General features: G+C 39.6%; 1 protein-coding gene across 3 annotated transcripts in view; it reads left to right on the top strand.

The window, feature by feature from the left end:
• Nucleotides 1–464: 464 nt before the first annotated feature.
• Nucleotides 465–19,483, top strand: part of LOC144054941 (SEC14-like protein 1) — a 31,045-nt gene continuing 12,026 nt past the window's right edge. For 2 of the 3 annotated variants that reach the window (XM_077570393.1, XM_077570391.1), the window contains exons 1-9: nucleotides 465–819; nucleotides 1,135–1,160; nucleotides 4,108–4,197; nucleotides 15,362–15,511; nucleotides 15,661–15,792; nucleotides 16,722–16,850; nucleotides 17,571–17,844; nucleotides 17,975–18,084; nucleotides 18,167–18,356. In XM_077570393.1, coding sequence (XP_077426519.1) covers nucleotides 1,155–1,160; nucleotides 4,108–4,197; nucleotides 15,362–15,511; nucleotides 15,661–15,792; nucleotides 16,722–16,850; nucleotides 17,571–17,844; nucleotides 17,975–18,084; nucleotides 18,167–18,356 — 1,081 coding nt within the window. In that variant the 5' untranslated portion in view covers nucleotides 465–819; nucleotides 1,135–1,154. The remainder of the gene's footprint in view (nucleotides 820–1,134; nucleotides 1,161–4,107; nucleotides 4,198–15,361; nucleotides 15,512–15,660; nucleotides 15,793–16,721; nucleotides 16,851–17,570; nucleotides 17,845–17,974; nucleotides 18,085–18,166; nucleotides 18,357–19,483) is intronic. The other variant, XM_077570394.1, reaches the window with a different exon arrangement.

Below are 19,483 nucleotides of genomic sequence, written 5' to 3'. Positions count from 1 at the left end.
TTTGTTTAGCGATTTAGCCTGATCTTTCTAATGTAAAATACTGGGCTGGAAAGTATTGGTCTGTTATGAGATCGGCGGAGTCTCAAATGTCAGTAAATCTAGGCCTTTGTAAAAATGAACAGCAGCACGACAGACTTCTTTCATTACATCGTGGCACGATGATCGTGCTGAAGAATCCAGTGGATACAGCTGAGCTTTCCTCATTTTAAAAACGTAAAGCGCCACCTGACAGCAGTCATTCACATCAACATTTTTGAAGTAAAGCAACAATGAAACCATGATGAATTAATGTGATTATTGGCCTGGTTAATTTGTAGACCGTCTATAGTCTTTCTGAGTCATTTCAGTCGAACCTTCTGGAGGCCGCGATGCATTTATTTATTTATTTCCGTAGGGCCACGATTGCGGCAGAGTGTCTAAACCTGCTGACGTAAGTGGGCGGGTTGATGATGTAACGGGTCGAATTGAGGCAGGAGGAGGAGACTGAAACTGGAAGACGGATATGGTCCTCCCCTGGTCACTTTTTATCCACCACAGTAGGATTTATGTCAATTTCGCGAGTGCCAGTTGGGTCGTAATCCACACCGCGTCCCCTGCCGTCGTAACCCGAAGAAGATTAAAGCAGCGGCTTGATTCGGTGGCTACATGGCTAGCTAGCACAGCGAGGCTAACTAGCGTTAGCTTCTCCTCCAGCTCATCTCCCGGAGCCCGGCGAAGTGGAGAATCGATGGCAAGAATGGCCACTTCACTCGGATAGCCCAAGAAACGACCGATATTGCGCCCAAGCCCTTCCAAAACAAACACCTGCTTAAATAACCGGTAAGTAGATATTCAGTTCCATGCTGATCACTTAACAACAATTTGAAAAGTTCATGTTTGGCTTGCAGTGTCACTGCCAGCAGTCCTGTTGTGTAATGTATGTTAACGGTGAACTAAAACTGCTGACTACCCCCTTCAGCGTCCATAGCTTGATTTTTATTTGATATAACCGATAGTTGTGTATGCATATTAATTGGTCACTGTTCTGACAAAATAAAAATTGTAAATATAAGGTTTACAGACCAGAAAGTGGGACAACTGACAGCAATTTCTCTGCATGTTCGCCTGACTTCTTGTTTTGACGTGTCTCCAAAGTTTCTGACAGACCCTGAAGCATGACGGTAATTATTGATGAGTGTGAGCATAGCTGGAGTGTGTCATTATTTTGTGTGTACTATCCTGGTTATTATTAGTCTTTCTACCTACCCTGATCCCTCCTTATGTAGGATCGGCACCTTGGCTCCCAGCCTCCCTTGCAGCATTTGCTCACAAACATGTATCATCTTGCTGAATAAGCAGAACACGAAGAACACAATCACTCTTTGCACTTCCCTGAAATGACATCAAGCATAGTGCAGACTATTTGCTTATAGTCATATCTTGTTTATTTTCCTCAAACACACAGCATTCACGATTTTATTGGCGCATCTTAGCTACTGTGGCGTCCCCTTAGCAGTTTCAATCTTCTCTTGCATTGTAAAGCATGATCAGTTTTCATATTCTATTACTGTACACGTGCTGTCTCGTGACCTTTACAGTAGCTTTAGTAGGACATACAGTGGAACCTCTGTGTTCGGCCGCAGTCAATCTGTGATTTACTAATATTTTGAACAAAGTTTCTCCATTGGAATGAATACATACATGCAGCTCACTTTGCAGTTAACATTCTTTTGAGACACATTCCACTTTTTTGGGGGGGGGGGATACGCTACACCTGGGAAAAAAAGTTTGAATTGTTGTTAAAGCAGCCAATATTTACGTTATGGTCAAAATTCAGGCTTCTGGAACATTCTGGATAACGCATTTACATATGTGAGCAGACAGTACAGTACTCCCATTTACATATCCCAATCTAAAAAGCAGAGCATGCCAACGTCATTATGCAAAATTGCAAATAGACATCATTTCCGCTTTAACTTTCCACTGTCAATAAAATACATTTATATTCATGTCATTCACCACGCTATTAAAGTAGCCGGTATCCTCCTTGTTCCAAAAGTGTGGGTCTCTGCTAGCTTGCCATGTTTCGCCATTTTTATGTTTGACTTAAGTTTGTGTATTTCCAGTGGGTTGCACGCCAGACAGACCGTCACAGACGGACTAATTATATGTTGCATATATGTGTATCTGTAGCATTTTCACCATAGAGACAAAAAATAATGTGAATAGGCCGCGGACAAATCAATGTATTCTAGTTAAGCTCATTTAGCGAGTGGCAATGTAAAATGGCTGCCATCCATAAAATAGTTCCTGATGACCAAGATTCCGTGTGAACAGAGCATGCACAGAACACAAACCAACGTTCCGTTCAAAGGAGGTACCCCGATCACCTTTATATAACAATAATATTTAGGTTAGAAAAGGGGTTGCCCAGGGGTCTTAGTTGGGTTTTTACAGATCCGAAATAGAGCATATTTGGTTTTTTTTGCGCGTTTACATGGCCTTTTAAAACACAAATATTGCCAATATTTGGGTTTTGAAAGGGTTATTGAGACTGCATGTAAACAGTCATTGATGTAAATCCACCCGGTTTAATGCTTGAGTTCAATATGGACTGATAGTATAATGTATTAGCTGTTAGCCTTAGTTAACTAGACCCTACCTTTGCTTTGGTAAAAACTGGAAGAATACACCATAATAGTGCGATTTTACTAACATCTTCAACTTGTGTGGGGTTTAAATCTCCTCAATGCAGGAAATTGAATTTCGAATCGCTACTGCCACGCGTGGCCGATAAATGAAACTGCACACTCCCTACTTCACGTGCACACTGTGTGCATGACGTCACATTCACTGACAGAGGGCAGGAAATTTCCACCCGAATCCCGTCTGAAAACTATTGGCTAGAAGCTTGCAGAAGTACCCATTGTGAACAGCTAAGGTGTTAATCTGCTAGTTACAAAATGTTTGAGTCATAAATGGACTAAGAAGCTGTTGTAAATAGATTTTGGGGCAAATTGCTACATAGAACAGCTTTAAGAGTGAGACCTCTGCTATTGTTTTTCAAATTCGGACGAAACCTAGTCAGGGTTGCGGTGGCAGTTAGGCGGTCGTGGCTGCACATGGTAACACTACAGTGTTTCCCACACCATGTTAATACTTGGGTGGGCCACCCAAGTAAACCGGCCACCACCCAAGAAGTTTTCAAGAAAATGCAATAAAAATACATAAAAAACAAAAAAAATGTGTCGCGATCAGATATACTGTATGTAACGTTAGTTTGCCATCACTCACTTGTGGATCTTGATGCTAAAGGAGACGCAAGTAACACGACTGAGAACCAACCCCCCACACCTCCACCGCCAGAGTCCACCCACACAAGTAGATTTCATATCTGTGAGAAACAATGTTTGTTTTTGATTTTCAATATAAAGCAACTTCAACATAATATTGGATGCATTCATTTTATGCATGCTACTCACGTTAATTGAACTTGTCTTACCTGGTGTAGAACTTTTCTTGACTTAACCGGAGGATGCAAATCAATGAATGCGGAACCACGCTGTAATGCTCAGCAATAGTGCCTCTTGTTCACTGAAACTTGAAATTTTTCCTTTTACTTTGGCAATTTATTTTTGACTAGTAGATAGCGTTTTGAAAATTATAGCCGAATGCTGAAGAGACAACTAGAAATAGTTGGGCTGGAAATATTTATACGGAGATTCCACCTTCGAGCGTTTGCATAATATGATCAGTTTTGTCAATTTCTGACTGGGGCATTTGAGGTTCCACTGTACATCATTTTACTTTTGCGCTCTCTAGTTTGCAGTGATGCTGTTGTTTGTTGTGATCTGTTGTGCAGCCAGTGCTGCGTTCCTTGATCAGTGATTGATCATCCCTTCTGATCCATGTAGTAGATTGGTAGGCTTCGCACAGTACAACACACACACTCACACGAAGAATTCAAATAGTCTTCTAAAAACACCTAAATTATACACTTGGGTCTTTTGTTGTAAATCCCGATGAAGCCATAAAGCTGTAATTGTGGCATTGGTTTTACAGCTAATGTGATGCCTCTAATCGACGTTTTTTTCTTCTTTTTTTTTAAATCTACTTAATTATTTTCAGGTTGTTGGTGTTGCTGCAGTTCCAAACATGGTGCAGAAGTACCAGTCACCCGTGAGGGTCTACAAGTACCCCTTTGAGCTGGTGATGGCAGTAAGTGTCTTTACTTTCCACCTGTCTAAATGAATATTGCATGTTATTGATGCAGTGTAATGTAATAGTGGCTAATCAATGTAGTAGTGGCAAGCATGTTCCCGTTCCCCATGTAAGAACGATACTGAATAACACACCTTCCATGACAAGCATAAACTTGTTCCATTACAAATTGGAAAAAACAATTTGTGGAAAAGTACTGAAGCACAGTATCTGGCTTGATCAGAGTTTTATAAACAAATGCTGTTTGAATGTGTGAGATACATAATGGTCTTTAGCTGGGTTTCAATCAGTGTTGTTCCGATAGCGATACTGGTATCGGCAGAGGCCCCGATACTCCATTAAAACAGTGGTATCGGTATCGGTGAGTACTAACAAGTAACATGCCGATACCATTCATTCTGACGCTAATATAGGACTTTGGATGCAGCATCTTGTGTCTTGCTCATGCACGACATTTACTGATGTGCGATATGTTCACTGCATGCCGAGCTAAGATATCCTATTGGCCCTTCAATGCTCTGAACCAATGGCAGGACAGCTTTTTCATGTTGAGAAAAAATAACAACTTGGGTATCGGTATGGTATCGGCATCGGCCGATACTGCAAAGCTGGGTATCGGGGGCCAAAAAACGGTATCGTAACAACACTAGCTCCAATTACAGGTTTTGGGTAAAACAAAAGCAATATTTCTACAACATAAAGAACCATTTCTACTTGTACCGGTAGGTGTTTCCATTGAAGAGTGTTTGGCTTATGAAGCAGAATTCTTTATAGCCAAATTGCTTTGCGGTTAAAAGGAGGCAGTTCCCAAAGTGTCCCGGAGATGACGGGTACAGCGCCTCTGAGTTCCGCAATATTTTGAACATTCTGTATACATTAACATATTAATTTATGAACATATTTTAATAATCAAAATGTGGACGTTTGTGGCTCGATTGAGACTCGTCCATGTCTGAATCGCGGTGCATCTAAGAATGGGAAATTCCCCCCACTCCTAGTGTTGTTCATTCCATTACCTACATTCTTTTTTATGTCACTGAGACACTTGTGGATCCAGTTATCCGTGCTTTGTTAATTGGAATAATTACACCACGGTGTAAGCATGGTGTCAATGTATTTCCAAGTCTTGCCGTGTCAGACAGGTGCTGCTTTATTTAGATAATAAGCGTTCTCCACCAGCAAGCGGAAGGATGCAGGAAGGCTAAATCTCCTTAGCACAGGGACAAACAAGTATCTATTAATAGAGTGCTAACACGTGAACACACTTGCTCACAAACACACACACACATGCACGTACCTGGCTGCACACATGTATGCGGGGCTTGTTGTTGAAAAGATTTGCACAATTTCTTAGATGAAGTTTAACCATACTACGGTCTTCTGTGCATGAAAATGATCTGCGCTCCATCTTACTGTGCCTACATAAGCACAAGCAATTTTGTCTTATTTGATAGTTAATCGTTTTTAACCGAGTTTGTGTAATTTGATTGCTTATCATTTTTCTCTGTTTTAATTTTAAGATTTCCACTTTCATTTTAGCTATGTAGCACCAAATCAGTGCATTTTTTTGTCATATTTAATTTAGGAATGGGCGAGTAGTACCCGACCTTATGGCAAAGTATCGGTACTCGTGATTGCGGCCAACATCAGTATTGGCTGCCCTTTTGTGGCTGTTAAATGATCAGGAACTCGAAATGATAAAATAATAGAAAATTGCTATTCATTTTATGCAATTATGGAAGGATGCTATATTGGGATATATAGAGCTTTAGCTTCAACATTATCTGCCATTGTTTTTTTGTGGTAAATAAAAAGTACTGGTGGTTTCGGTACTCGGTATAATTATCGGTGACTACTCAAGAGTTGCGTACTCATACTGGTATCGGTCTGAATAAAAGTGGTATTGAACATTCATCGTCATACTTACCATGGGGTTGGCCTGTCATAGGCTTGGCAAGCCAATATTGACTTATTTCGTTTGTTGGGGGATTTTGCTTGACTTTTTTTTTTGCCATGTGAGGAATTTGTGATGCTTTCTCCATTTGACTTTCGGAAAATTTGAGTCCTTGGAAATGCACAGATATTTTACCAGTGCTCTGCTGTGTCCTGTATAGTTGATGGTTTGTGCAATGCAGTTTTTGGTACAGACCTTGAGGGGCCATGCAGCACACTGACAGGTGTTATGGAAGAATTTCAAGCTCTGGCTAACACAAGTGTGGCTTTAAGTGCTGTTGCATAAGTCTTCTTGGATTGCAGCCAGCCAGCCTCTAAGCTGTGTTCCACAGGGGCTACTTATGACTTAGTTGAGAAATAATTTCTGAGTAATCACTATGTAAAGCATTTGGGATATGGCAGATTTCGTCTAATAGCTGTTTCATTTGCATCCTCAACCATTACAGTTCTCTGAATACTGTAATTTTGACCAGAGTTGGAGAGAAATAAACACGAGTGCAGACCTTTCAAAGCAAATTTGTCACCCATGTAATTAATGAGTGACGCTAAATCTAAATGTAAAAAAATGCCCACATTTCAATAGAAGCAACTTTGGAGTTACATAACACTCACAGAAAATAACACTATTAATACTGGCCGTGTGTACTAATGATACCAGGGGCATTTAAAAGTACTAAAGTTTAACTTTAGCGCCTGCAATAGTCCCTGAAGTGTACTTCCTTGTTTCAATAACAGGAAATATTGTTGCTGCTACTGCTATTATCATCTGGTAGGTAGGTGCTCTAGGCTTTTCTCTGGGGAGTCCCACAGGAATGTCAAAAAGCTGTACACAATATCCCATGCGCTGTTGTTTCAGGCCTGAAGGGCCAGTTGATGTTGGAACATAGCCATGAATAGGAATGACTTAAATAACAAAAAATAAAACTCAATAACTAACGCCAACTTGCAGATTTTGCTGTGCATAGTACCATTTACCAAAATGTTGAAAAATTATGTCATTATTTTATATAAGATCTGTACACATTAAAAGCATTTTTATAGCAATATGCCAAGTCGGGTTTTCATCTTGATGGCATGCATACACAAATCATCAAAACAAGAATCCCTATGCAAATGTATCCGGTGTTGTGTAGTGAGGATGTCCTCTTTTTAGTCCAAGGTGGTACTTGCTACATCCGCAACAGTTTGCACAGGACTATGAATTAGAACAGGAGGTGTTGCAAGTGATACTCTGTACTGTATTGTTGACAGAATCATCTCTGTCTATGGATCAATAAATGTAGAAAATGCCTAGGATTCTCTTGGATGAAGAAGAGAAGTCAACAAAAAATTCACATTGTGTTAGAGCTGTTAAAATTTATCGAGTAATCGGTTATCATATAAACCGATAACTATATTAAACATCGAATAACTATTTGGAGCCATTTCTTAATTTAAAATTGTCCAAATTCTCTTATTTCAGCATATCAGTAGTAATTGTTTACTGATTTCCGTAGTCCTTCGTAAAAGAAGACTGATTATCTTCTGTTTAGTCACAATAAGACATTTGCAAACACCTGTTTTTACTTTGGAAAACAATGACCGAACCGTTAACATAGTGCACGATCAATCCCCCCCTTTTTTAATCACTATACAAATATGAAGTACAAAATAACCACCAATTACTGGTTAATAAACAGTAATGAGGTAAAAATGCTTTCGTAATACACTTTAATGCCAAATTAAATAGAATATGATTAGTCGATTGATTAATTGATAGATTACTCGATTCTAAAAACATTCCATAGTGACAGTACTACATCGTTTACAGTATGCAAGCATCTCTGAAAGGTATCTGAGGAACTACAGTTGACTCATCTTTGATAAACTAGGACAGGAAAGTAAGGTAGGACAGGAAAGCCCAAAAGTGATAAACCAAACCATTAGTGTGTTTTTGATTCTCTTCTGTTCTCTATTCCATTGTCAATTAGGCCTTATTTCAGAGGTGGGCAATCTCGGTCCTCGAGGGCCGGAGTCCTGCAGGTTTTGTAGGTTTCTCACTTCCAACACAAGCTGATTCCAATCAACAGGATCGTTATCAGGCTTATGCAGAGCTTGCTGATGAGCTGATCATATATCAGCTGTGTTGGAGAAGGGCAACACACAAAACCTGCAGGACTGCGGCCCTCGATGCCCACCTCTGCCTTATTTGAATGTATTGTGGAAGCTACCGATACTTAAGGCAAAAAATCATCTCAAGTAAGTCCTACGGCAGCCATTTGACAGATCGGCAAATCACCATTTGTGTCAGAAAAAAGGTCTTCGTTCACTATTTTCTTTCTTTCTTTAATTATTGTGTTAATTGAAATTTTAGATATCAAAAATACTAGAGGTCGAGGAGCTCGGGATTGGCGAGTACTCAAAGAGCAAATCATTGTACTGATTTCGGTCTGGAATAAAAATGTTTTATTCAACATCCCTTATTATCAATCAATCTATTATCTTTATCAATCTTTTTTTCAAAGTGGCAACTCTTCCATCAGTCGGGCCATGGATAGGCAACTTTGATCATTGCAAGGGTCAGCAACAATAACGTCTTTGTCAGCTCTTTGCAATTTGATGTATTTGTGCGTTGGTATTGCAGTAGCGACTTGGTCAAATATTTTTCTCAACAATGTTGCTCCATGGACCAAGTGGGCATTTTAGAAATGTGTGGTTGTACTGCAAACAAATGTTATGATTATAATATATGTTATATCATTCTATACATACAGTTCATATTTTAGAATCAATCACCAGATTTGACTGTTTCTATATTATTTTTAATACTTTTCTGTGTAATGCAGACACTCCCATGTAAACAAGAGCCTTTTATACCTTTTACAATGCATCAGTTTTAAAAACTCTTTGCTACCAATAAACTGGCAGAATGTAAATGCACAACACAATGCAGTTTAATTGAGTTCTAACAACTTAACTGTTTTCAGTACGGAGCTATCATCGATCATGCTTTTCAAACTTTTGTACTCAATATGCACAACTAAGTTATTGTAGACATTAAAGAAAAAAAATACAATTTCCAAGAGGAAATATTCGATATTTAAAAATGATTTTTTAAAATTTAAAAATATTTAAGTGTACATGCATTTTACTTTTTCAGTGTTTACGAATTTTTCACATTTTGTACCTACTCCACATGCGTACTCCACATAAGTTACGTGTACATTTTTATTTTCAAATGTTTTGTTGCAATTTTTTTTATATGCTTACATGGTTATATATTTTTAAATTGTCAGAATTTATTCCCATTTGTGCTTTTTTTCCCCTTTTTCTTTTTCTTTTTTTTACCTTTTACTGAACTAATTTGGGTCATCTAAATCAATCTCTCACTTAACAACCAAACCATCATGGTATAGCACCAGCCATACAACTCGAATGTCATCCTCCAAAATAGGAACTCATGTAAGGTAGAAGCCTTTAGTAGCTGTAAACTGTCCTTCCCCCTGAACTTTAACTTGAATCATTGGCCTGGTAAAGTTTTATGGAAAATCTATTGCACTTTATGTCTGCACTTTGGAGTGCATACCCTGTAAACCTTGTTTGGTTGTTATTGCATTCTTCTACATTTAGCAAATTTTTCCTCACAACTGTATGCCCCTGTGTGCGTATATGGGTCATCCGTAACACAGTGTTCTAAATATTGGGGCTACAACACATTGTCTTGTATTTACCACTGAGCCACTGTTCCTTAACCTAGCTCATCTTGCTGTCCTCTTTTTCCCCGAGTAGTGTCCTGACCCACTTATGGCAATGTCTGGTTAATACTTCTGCAGCCTAGTTTTCTGTTGCTGAATTATCCATGTGTGTGTGTGTGTGTGTGTGTGTGTGTGACCTGCTGGCTTGTGAGTCACTCGCTTCACAGTCCCAAATTGAGTAGTATGTAAATGGTTTGTGAAAGAGTCTTGGAATTTTAACAGAACCACACACGCTTGTGTCCTGCCTTCATCTTTTCATCATCTGAAATTGAGTTTCATAATGATGCATTGTGATACTCCTTAGAGATTAGAAATCAACCCAAAACAGATTTCCTTCCTGCTTGTGATGTTTGAAGAGATGTACATGTGCGCTGTTTATTTGCAAGCATTGCACTTTTTCTTTTGAGACAGTATTGTATATATTATTAGGCTGCTACACTGACCAGTGTTAACGTTTTGTCTTGTAGATTAGTGAGCCAAATATAAGCGTGTTGGAATCTGCCTCAGTGAGAGAGAGCTTATCATCATGTTGTGTGCTGCTTGGAACCGAATGCAGCAAGGCTGTGCTACAGTCATGTGACTCATTGGAGCCAATGGCAGTTCCGCAGCTTATTTCATTCACTGATCACAGCACACTCATTCACCCTTTTTTTGTGCTGCAAGGTCGAGATGCTGCCCATGCAGCTCCCTTCCCCCTTTCTGTTTCACAGTGCTGGAAGCAGATGACACTTCTCACGGAAGTCACAATCCACCCTTTGCACTGCAGTCATGCGTCAGTGTGCCACTTCAGATCTATGTTACAGTATATAGACGATTCATTGTCTCACCGTGTCTTTTTTTTTTTAATAACAGGTTTTCTATTTGTTTCCATGACTTTGGTTACACTTTAGACAAAAAAAATGTGTTATATAAATTGCATTATCACGTAGCCATCCTTTTTCTTGTCCTACATAAATACCGAAATGAGATGGCCACTACTGCATCACTCATCACTGCAGTTGAATCAAAATAGGCCAGCCAATATTGCTACCTGCACAATCTAATGATATGAGATGTAATGCAAAACCATGTAAAATAATAAAGATAAGTTGTTCTTTAGTGATGTCAAATTGCACTGCATAATACAGGCTGATGTAATGGCAGGTCACTATAAAAAGCTCACCAAGTATTTAGGACTTAAGATTTTGTTACGCTGTAGGTTTTTCAAGTATATTATTTCTCTCTCCTTCTTCTCGTTAGTTTTTTTGTTTTTTGTAATACGGACCGCATCATTGAAATTTCTGGAAGAAGGAGAAGCGGGTGGCATGGCATGCAGAGACTAAAGGCTCTTGTATTTGTTCAGACAAAAGTCCGTTGTTTTCACCCACCCAACAGCCACTTCACATTCAAGTTTCAAATTCGTGTGACTTCAAATAATGCCAAGAAAATAGTGGCATATTACCGTAGTCACTCTGTGGAGAATACTAGTGAGGATATAAGAGTTCATAGCCCGCAGAGGCACTCGTTAGTTCACCTTAAAAGCACACATTCTCAGTTACCTTTTTAGTTTTAGAACAGCTGTGTGAAGCACAGCTAAGCAAATTTTCTTTTTCATAGGTAACAATGGAAAATGCCTTCCTTCCACCCTCAAGTGTAAATTTGAAGTAGTTTTGTGTAAATAATGTGTGTATTGTCCTGTAGCTATTCTTGAAACCACCATTCTCCATTATATCCATTTTTCTTGCCTGTTGTTATCATGACCTGGCCTCAGCTGGTTTGACTGAACTTGAGATCTGTTCTACTCAATAAATGTAAAGGTTCTTTTTATGCCATAGTTTAAAGCTATACAATGGCCTGTACACGTACTCAACTTCCTTTCTTTCTACTTCGATATCCTGAATCCCATTTTTCTACAAATTCACATATTGCTATTGCTTGTTTCGCAAGGGGGGGAAGTATTTCTATGTATGCAGGAAGAGATGAAGTAATATGCATTGCTTTGATATTTTTTGTCGTGCACCATTGAAGCTCAGAAATTCTTCAACCAAGATCCAGGAACCATTACTCACAGGCTCTCTAGTTAATTTGGGTTTGTAGATGTCATTCTGGATAGTCTCTTTGGCTGTGCTCAGTAAGTTGGAATTCAGTATTCTGATCCATGACAAGAAAAGAAAAACGTTAGTTGGCGTGTACACTTGTAGTTTTTGACATTGGTCCAAACTAGACTTATTGAATAATCATGCCCACAAAGCTATTGTGTCCAATGAATGAATGATGTGTAAATTCCTCTGGTCTAGCACATGTTGCAGAATTATTTGTGCATTGTTTGAATGAATAATTTCCTGTTCATTCAGCGGTTTGTTTCATACTTCATATTCGTATAGTGATTTAAAAAAAAAAAGTGGTGGATTAATTTATTAAATTTAACAGATCTAGTTGCCAATGTATAAATTTAAGCATCTCAAACAACTCAAAATTTGTACTAATCTTTTTTTTTTTTTTTTTTTTTTTTTTTTACAATTATGCTGATTTTGTAATTGTGGAGTGTGATCATTGAAATTGTAATTGAATTTTGATTAATTGCACAGCCCTATAAGAGCCCAGAAGAACCTCCAAAGAAATGAAAGGTGAACTCGAAGGTCAAGTTACAAAGTTACATCAGTGTCAGATTACACCAGCCGTTGTTGTTTGAGCTATAGTGGACTTCATTGAAAGCGACCAAGGACGACACACCACCTGTTGAAACCCCCCCAAAAAAGCGACACTGGAATTTGCCAAACTTTATGTTGACAAGTTTTCTGGACAGACGAGACAAAAGTCAAAATCTATGGCAAGCTACATCAGCTCTCTGTTAACAGATGCCAAAATTATGCATACCAAGAAACAAACACTGTCCCTACTGTGAAACATGGAGGAGGTTCTGCTATGTTCTCGGCCTGCTTTTCTAGACCTGGCACAGTGTTTCTTGAATCTGTGCAGGGTGCAATGAAACCTTAATATTATATAATATAGTATTCTAGAGAGAAATGTGCTGCCCAGTGTCAGAAAGCTCAATCTCAGTTTCAGGACATGGGACTTGCAACAGAATAATGAGACAACACGAAAAACACCAAAAAATGGCTAAGAGCAAACCATTGGACTATTCTATAGCGGTCTACTATAAACCCTGATCTAAAGTTGAACATTTGTGGCAGAAGCTGAAACATGCCATTTGAAAAAAGTACCATTTCAATCTGAGAGAGAACATACGACAAAGATGTATTTCAGTCTGACAAAAGCCTTCACTGAGAAGTCAATGTTGCGATTGTGGAAATTGTACTGTGCTTAATTCTCATACATAACACTTCAGATAAAATTAACCTTACTTACCTCAGCTACACTGTTAATCAGCAGGTTGTTTTTTTAGTTCAATATATATTATTATCTGTCTGAATTAATACACCAAAAAATAAATCTCAACTCTTTAAGATCATATTTTGTTGTGTTGTGTTAGATATCACATCAAATATCGCTTGTAAATAATTTAGGGTTCACGTTCAAACATTTTTGGCTCCTAGCCTTTTGAAGAAGCTCTTGTTTTACCATATTGAGGCCAATGTCAGCACAAAGCATTTTTGTTGACCTCTCTTTTCCATGGATAAGCAGTGTAAATAGTCAGCAATTGTGCTGACAGCAGAACAAATATTGTATACAATGTTCCAGAACATCATGGCTGAATAACAAGAGTTGAGCATTCAGTCAGTGTACAGTGGAAATCCGGCAGCTGATTGGCTCACCGGTCTTGGCACTGGCAGGTCTAGAAATGCTTACTTGATTGATATTGTTTGGATACATAGTGTGTCACCTGATGTACAACAGAAACTTATTATTGACCACAGTATGAGTTGTTATTTTGACTTCTACCATCAGGAGGTGCATCAGTGGGTCATGCTGTTCCAACCCACATGGTTTTATTCCACCCCCATTTATCAAAAATTGGGAGCAGCACTGGAGTACTCCAGTGAATGAATTGGCAACCCACAGTTAATCCTATATTTTATATTCGTGGACCAGTTGTATTGATGTTAATAGATTATAGTGGAGAGAGTGATGCAGGATGAAGCACACTATCTGTGAAATGGTAAATTGGCTGGTTTTTATATAGCGCTTTACAATGCCTCACATTCACCGCTGCCAGGTCCACTGGGAGCAAATCGGGGTTCAGTGTCTTGCTCAAGGACACTACGACATGGTCACTATGGGTGAGGATCGAACCCACAACCTCATGGATGGGAGACGACCACTCTACCACTGAGCCATGTTGCCACAGTGCATCTATGTATTACCACTACCATTGGCCTAGATCATTGTAGCTTGATCCTCACGAGTCAGTCCTAATATTGCTGTAATTGTTGTAGTATCACAAGAATTTCTCACATGATGTTTCTGCTTTCCTCTATCTTATTTCCAGAAAAGGCACAATGGTGGTCTTTCACTTGTATGGCACTTTACCACGCATTAAAGCACTCAAAGCGTTTCACACTGGCTTCTACTAATAGTGCAGCATCAGGGGGGTTCAGTACCTTCCTCAAGGACACTTGAATATGCTCACAAGGGCCAGGGATTGAACCCGCAACCGCTGGGTTGGGGGGGAAGACCACTCAACCACTGATCCATTTGGCCCTTATAACAACTGATACCAAATCATGTATCCCAATTAATTATATAGTATGCACAAGCGTCTCTACTAGTTTCCACAGTGACTCAAAGGGGTTGTTTTTGTTGTAAAATTTCAGGCTTTAAGCAATTGAGGCAGGAATCTACCATCATCTGGCATTTTCATGAAGCACTGACTGCTGTGTGTGTGGAGTCAGAGTTCTACAGTTTCTGAGTGTGCGAGGCAATGATGGTGTCCGAATGTAAATACCTAAGCCAGTGTCTGTGATTGAATGAACGTGTGGGGGATTGGGCGTGTACAAGCAAGGATGACGGCAGAGGTGGCAAATCCAGGTCCAGAAAGTAAAAACCCTGCCACACTTTGGCTTTAGCTCCTAGTGCTAGCTAGCTAGCTCCCTAGCAGGTAAACAAGCATCATGGGAGCTAGCTAGCTCCCTCCCTAGCAGGTAAACAAGCATCATGGGAGCTAGCTAGCTCCCTCCCTGGCAGGTAAACAAGCACCATGGGAGCTAGCTAGGAAGCTAGCTAACTAGCACCTGAGGCTAAAGCCAAACTGTGGCAAGATTTTTTTAATTATCTGGACCTGGATTTTCCGCCTCTGAATGACAGGGATAGTGATCGAGTGACCTTGTGTTTGGAGGCGTGCTGAAAACTATATTAATGATGATTCAACGATGATTATGTTGCGTAAAGTAATATAATTGTTACTTTTTCATCTGCTATCTCAGACATCAATAAGCAATATATTTCAGTCATCTGACCCTTGAATGTAATGAGGGGAAATAAGATGTGCTCTATTTAATTCCTAACCATTTGATTACACCTCTTTCTTATTCCAGGCCTATGAACGCCGGTTTCCTACATGTCACCTTATTCCCATGTTTGTGGCAAGTGATGTGGTGGATGAAGAGACAAGTGAGGATAGATCCACTCATAGGGTCGAGCGGCGCTGTGCCCTTGATGTGGATGCTCCACGCCTTCTTAAACGGGTAATCTACCAATCACGTTACCACAAATTGACACTCAAAGTTCAATGGACTGTGGTCAACTTACAATCTTTTCAAATAACTACTTTGTAGTTTGTCGTTCAGTGCATTGGCAATACTTTTGAAGCTATAATGATTGTTTGTGTCTGCAGATTGCTGGTGTGGACTATGTCTACTTCATCCAGAAAAACACACTTAACCGAAAGGAGCGGACACTTCACATAGAATCACATAATGAGACCTTCTCCAATAGGGTCATCATCCATGAAATTTGCTGCTATTCGGTATTTCCACATGCTCCTCTACATATTAGTGTACATTCTGCCTTCATAACCTGGTGGTTTACACATTTGATGCCTTTAGGAAATTCACAATTTCCGCTTGATCCTGGCTAAAAGCTCTGTAATAGTGATCTGAAATCTGTATATCTATTCTAAACAGGCCCACCATCCACTGTTTGCTATGACTTCAAATCTACTAATCAATGAATGAGCATGCATAGGTGCACTGAGTTAAACAGGTCAAGCACATTGTATTAGCACCCAGGGCTCTAATTTTAGCTCCAAGGCACCACCAAGGTTCTTATTGTGCACGTTAACTCACAGTATTAAGAGTAACTCAGCTAGACAGCCTAATTAGACAACGCTAATGGACCTGGCTAAAGCGGAAATGTTTTCGTTGCCAAGGGGGATGAAGCTACCAGCACAGTGTCTTGCATTTTCCCCTTGACTTTTTACAAAATGGTATCCTGTGTTCAATTATTATTATTTTTGAATAATATTAAACACTGTCAACTTAAATCTATTACAAAACTGCCAGAATTTGCTGTTGGCTATACAATAACAAAATAATGTAATTCTTTGCATATGATTTGCGATCCACTAGTTTAAAATTCTGCCTCAGTGCCTCCCAGTGTCTTTTCACATAAGAGGAAATCTATGACCAAAATGTTCACTGAATGCATACCCTTACCCAAGTACATTCACAGGAGTTTGACCTTTATTTTAACCTCAGAACTTTTCATTTGTAAAAGCCTGCTATTTTTATATGGATAGGCTGACACAAGCACACTTCATCTCACTGTGCAGTGCACATATTTCTCTTTGTGCATCCTGTTCTAGTGAAGTCAAGTGACCCATTGTTACAATAGTGGCAAAGCCCCCTTTATTGCTCATGTGTACAGTATGATGCAGCATGTTCTCACATTTTCCAGGTTCACCCTGAGAATGAAGACTGGACGTGTTTTGAGCAGTCAGCCAGTCTGGACATCAAGTCTTTCTTTGGCTTTGAGAGCACAGTGGAAAAGATTGCAATGAAGCAATATGCCAGCAGCATCAAAAAGGTGTTTGTGTTATTTTTTTTCCAGAATGTCATTTAGCAACTTCTTGATGCTGCATAGATGCAGTTCGTCACCGAGGATGTATAAATGTGCTTGGGTTATATATCTGAGCGATAGATCTGATGTTCCAGAATGTGCATTTAGGTAGATTTACAATTGTTATTTCTGTTTCTATAGGCTTACATTAACTCGTTTACTCTCAGCTATTTTCACTGAAGCAACCCTTTTCGCTCCCGGCTGTTTTACTGGATTTTGACTGATTTTGTAAAGCCCACAGAATATTGTGTTCTATTGCTATAAAAACATGGAACCTACCAAAACAAAGATTAGTCTCTTCTTTCATCAGGAAAAAAATATATATTTATATCTGTTTCCGTTTTGTAGCAATTAGCATTAGAATACAGCTAAGTTTCATCATTATTCACAAATCAGTTTAAAACAGTGGGGGAACTTTTTGCAACATGGCCCTGGTTGATCTCTTATACTCTGCTGCCAACTACCATTGCTTCAAGCGTTCTCCAGTTCAGAGGCTGCATCAAAGCCTTCTGTATGCTCTAGCATAAAAAAACACACATAAAAAACATATAATTCCGCCGTTGAATAATGTACATGAGGGACATATTAGTCCTCTGCTAGACCCAGAGAAGGCAATTTCATTATTTCACTCGTTGCTCGGCTTTTTGTACCATCCTAACTCTAACTTTTATTTTATTCTACTTGCAGGGAAAGGAAATCATAGAGTACTACCTAAAGGAGCTAGAAGATGAGGGGATCACTCATGTGTCACGATGGAGTCCGACCTGTCTTCCCCTGCCTCCCACCAGACCAATCAGTCTCTTTATCAGCCCACCTGCTGACCCCAAGATCCCCGTCACAGCCGCTGTTCCCATCCCACTGGCTACTGATGCCACGGACAGCAGCTCACAGGATGCCAAGCAAGACGGCGCTGGCCTTCAAGCAGAAAGTTTAACTGAGATTTTGTCTGGCACACCAGAAGGTCTGTTCAGCTGATGAGTGGGAAATTAGTCCATTCACAATAATTGAATTGGAGCTTTCTGTGAATTGTAATTAGACACGTGATGTCAATTATGAATTTGAGGTGGGATTTGTTTGTTTTGTTTTTGCAGATAAATTGGATGCTGATTATATCAAACGCTACCTTGGCGACCTTACACCCCTGCAGGAGAGCTGTCTAATCAGACTTCGGAAATGGCTACAGGAGACCCACAAGGGAAAGGTAGTTCATACCGTTGTCCGAAACACAAGTTAATTTACATTTTAATCCATTGTTTTAGAATTTCTTACTATCTTCATTTCAGATTCCCAAGGATGAACACATCTTGCGATTCTTGCGGGCCAGGGATTTCAACATGGACAAGGCTCGTGAAATTTTGTGCCAGTCGCTGACCTGGAGGAAGCAGCACCAAGTAGACTATCTTCTTGAGACATGGAGTTCACCACAAGTCCTTCAGGACTACTACACAGGGGGCTGGCACCATCATGATCGAGGTAGGTTGAAACATGTACCTGCGTTACACACCCTGGCTGTTTAGATGGCTTTACACATACATGATTTATGCCGGCTAGTCTTGCAAAGCTAGACAAGATCGCTTAGATCTTTGCTCTTGGGTTTCCTTCGGACTCAAGTTACATGATAATGAACTCAAAAGGTATTTTTTTTCACAGCCATTCAGAACAAAAGTGACGTAACCGTGCATACATATTTCAGCTTGGTTACACTGACATTAACATGTTCTTGGCTTTGGTACACGCTGTCACATCCTGTGTAAAGTTTGTTTTTGTACTTGTATTTATTTTCCCAGAGGAGTGTGCAAATAGTGTTTATATTTCAATAGTTGTGAAGGATAAATGGAACAAAAGTCTTTTCCCGGCTCTTATTAATCCGTGTATTATTCGTTCAGTCGATTTTCCCAACAAAACGGAAGGTGCAAAAACAAAAAAAATGATTTGTATTCTCAATATTCGTTCCAAAAACCAAAATGAAGAAAATTTCCAATTTTGTGCACAAATGTAAAATGGGAAAAATGGACAACAGGCGATTTGGACGCTTGATCCAGTTTGGATATTTTCACTTGACGCTGACCAGGAAGTGTTTTTTTTTTGTTTTTGTTTTTAAATCTGCCTCGTGGTCGTGCACTGATCTGTATATATCACTGGATAATCAATAAAAGAAAAAGGGGGTCTTCAAAGCAGCACATACTATCCACTTGTTAAACAATAGTGACCACCCCGCCAACCAACCACCACCCCCGCCCCCCGGCCCTATACTAACAGTTTACGAGCTGCATATGTCTAATCTGTACATATATGTATATTTTATAATAGTCTGCTCGCAGGATGGGAGTGGTAAGATGGCCGCCTTGTGGCTTCAGCGGCTTGCATGGGCTATCGGCTATCCAGTAATATATATAGATCAGAGAGTGTACACTACGAATTGCAGAAATGGATGTTTATGTGCTCTTCAGCGAGGGTAACTCTGAGGCCAAGAAGACATGACCACCGACAAGGTCAAGCCACGAGTCAGATAAAACAAACAAAAAATCACTTCCTGGTCACACAATTTGCGGCAAGCGAAAATATCTAAACTGGATGAAACATCTAAATCGTTTTTCCCA

Source organism: Vanacampus margaritifer, chromosome 7, assembly GCF_051991255.1.
Source record: "Vanacampus margaritifer isolate UIUO_Vmar chromosome 7, RoL_Vmar_1.0, whole genome shotgun sequence".
Lineage (NCBI taxonomy): Eukaryota > Metazoa > Chordata > Actinopteri > Syngnathiformes > Syngnathidae > Vanacampus > Vanacampus margaritifer.
The sequence above is the reverse complement of the archived record's forward strand: the minus strand, read 5'-3'. Positions and strand labels throughout refer to the sequence as shown.